The sequence below is a fragment of the Eimeria tenella genome, genomic scaffold (assembly GCF_000499545.2).
Source record: "Eimeria tenella Houghton genomic scaffold, Eth_scaff4299, whole genome shotgun sequence".
Lineage (NCBI taxonomy): Eukaryota > Apicomplexa > Conoidasida > Eucoccidiorida > Eimeriidae > Eimeria > Eimeria tenella.
In genome coordinates, this window is record NW_013545217.1 from 1 (window position 1) to 2,362 (window position 2,362).

A 2,362-nucleotide genomic window follows, 5' to 3' on the forward strand; every position below is an offset into this window, starting at 1 on the left:
GGGGGGGGGGGGGGGCCCCGGGGGCCCCCTGAGGCCCCTCCCTGCGTCTCTTTGCCCCGCACTCTTCTACGACTGTACCCACGACAATGAGCCAGCAGCAAGCAAGTTCACTCCAGCAGCAACTCTGGCTTTTGCTGCTGTTGCTGCTGCTGCTGCTGCTGCCTGCGGCAGCACCCGCGGCACTGATGAACTTGTCCCCTTTACTCTTTCGGTGGTTCACGAGCGCCGCCTTTACCACGACTTCCACCCCGAAGTCCCGCTGCGAAACCCTGCTGCAGCAGCAGCAGCAGCAGCAGCAAAGCCCGCAGCAGCAGCAGCAGAAGCAGCAGCAGAGGAGGGCGTGGAGGTGGTGTGGCCCGGAGAGGCGCAGCAAGTGGCCGTGCGGGGCGAGTGGGACGGGTGGGCTGCGGACGTGCCGCTGGAGCGCTGCAGCAAGGGTTTAGGGTTTAGGGTTTTGCTGCAGCAGCAGCAGCACTTCCGAAACCCTCAAGGCAGCAAAAAGGAGACAGTGCAATTCAAGTTCATTGTCGACGGCCAGTGGAGATACAGCCCAAGCAGCCCCACAGTCTCCGACGGCCGCGGCAACATCAACAACATAGCTGCGCTTCCGGGGGCCAAGTTGCCCGGTAAACCCTAAACCCTAAACCCTAAACCCTAGGCCCTAGGCCCTAAGCCGTAGGCGCTGAACACTGAGAAGCGGGGGGCCCGAGAGCTCGCTGGCCCGGGGCCGCGGGGGTTTTGCCGGCGCTGCTGCTGCGGGCGGCGCCCCCGGGGACCTAGGGTTTAGGGTTTAGGGTTTAGGGTTTAGGGTTTAGGGTTTGGCTGCAGGGTCGTTGCCGGGGCTGCTGGGCGTGCGCCCCGTGTTGAACCGGCTGCACCTGCGTTTGGCCGAGGAAGGGTTTAGCCAATTTGCTGTTGAGCTTTTGGGAGAAGATTTAATTTTAATAAAAAGAATAAACCCTCAAACCCTAAATTGTTGTTACACGTTAGCCCGCTGCGCCTACCCCGGCTGCAACGCCGAAGCCCCCCTGCCCCCCGTGAGCCAAACCCCAAACCCTAAACCCTAAACCCTAAACCCTAAACCCTAGGTCCTCTTGGAAAGCGGCGCCCCCGAGAAGCGCGCGCTGCAGCGCGCCTCTGCCGCCAGTCTGTGTCTTGCCAGAACCCAGGCTCCAGGGTCTAGGGTTTAGGGTTTGGGGTTTAGGGTTTAGGGTTTAGGGTTTAGGGTTTGGGTTGCAGGTGGTGCTGAGCGGGAAGATAACGGAGGTGGCGTTGGTGGCGAGTTTGCATGCAGAGTGTGGGGCTGTGGGGCGGTTTGCTGCTGACAGCAACTTCATAAATGGGGTTGAGGGTTTAGCGAGGGTTTACGAGGGTTTGGAGAGTGTGGGGCAGTGTACGTACACCGCAGCGACTGGGGAAACGACGCTGCTGCTGCAGCAGCAGTTCGTGCCGGGCTCTGCTGCAGTGCTGTTTACGGCGCCGGAGGACCCGCTGCTGCTGCAGCAGCTGCAGCAGCAGCTGCGCGAAACCGTCGAAAGGGCCCCCGCGCTGCTGGCAGCAGCAGCAGCAGCAGAACTCAACTGTCTCCTTTATAAGTGCAACAGCGAAGAGACAGATGCTTCGTGTGGGGCCCGCGGGGTGTACGTACTCCCGGGCTTTGGACCACTGGTCTACAGTGGTTTGGCGGGGCTGGTGGGGGCCTTCGACGCTGCGCGGCAGCAGCAGCAGCAGCAGCAGCAGCAGCAGCAGCCCATTTGCGAGAACCTCCGCGCTGGCCTGTGGCTGCTGCAGTACACCGTGGACCGCCTCGCGGGCCAGAGCACGCTGCTGCCGCTGCAGCAGCAGCTGCAGCAAACCCTGCTGCTGCTGCAGCAGCTAAAGGGCTACAACTGGATAAGACCCTACATAGTGGACCGGCTAATAAGTGGGGTTTACGCGCAGGTGGGGGCTTTGGTGTGGTCGCGCATTCCTGCTGCTGCACCTCGCCCTCGCCTCGCTGCAGTGCTACGGCGCTGTTGCTTCCGCCCCACTCATCTGGGGATCGAACGATCCCAGCCTTGCTGCTGGGCTGCCCCACTTCGCCACGGGCTTTATGCGCAACTGGGGCCGAGACACTTTCATCGCCATCAGGGGCATACTCATTGCCACCGGGTAGGGTTTAGGGTTTAGGGTTTAGGGCTTAGGGTTTAGGGTTAGGGGTGGGGAATTGGGGGTTGGGAGTTAGGGGTGTCTTTCGTCGCCATCAGGGGCATACTCATTGCCGCCGGGTAGGGTTTAGGGTTTAGGGCTTAGGGTTTAGGGCTTAGGGTTTAGGGCTTAGGGCTTAGGGCTTAGGGTTTAGGGTTTAGGGTTTAGGGTTTAG

General features: G+C 61.3%; 1 protein-coding gene across 1 annotated transcript; it reads left to right on the top strand.

The window, feature by feature from the left end:
• Nucleotides 1-33: 33 nt before the first annotated feature.
• Nucleotides 34-2,151, top strand: ETH_00034230 (glycogen debranching enzyme, putative; the record flags this gene model as incomplete). The annotated part of the gene is made up of 3 exons (XM_013379998.1): nt 34-626; nt 829-1,037; nt 1,240-2,151. Coding segments are annotated over 3 exons (1,714 nt in total), but the record flags the coding sequence as incomplete, so codon positions are not given.
• Nucleotides 2,152-2,362: the final 211 nt, after the last annotated feature.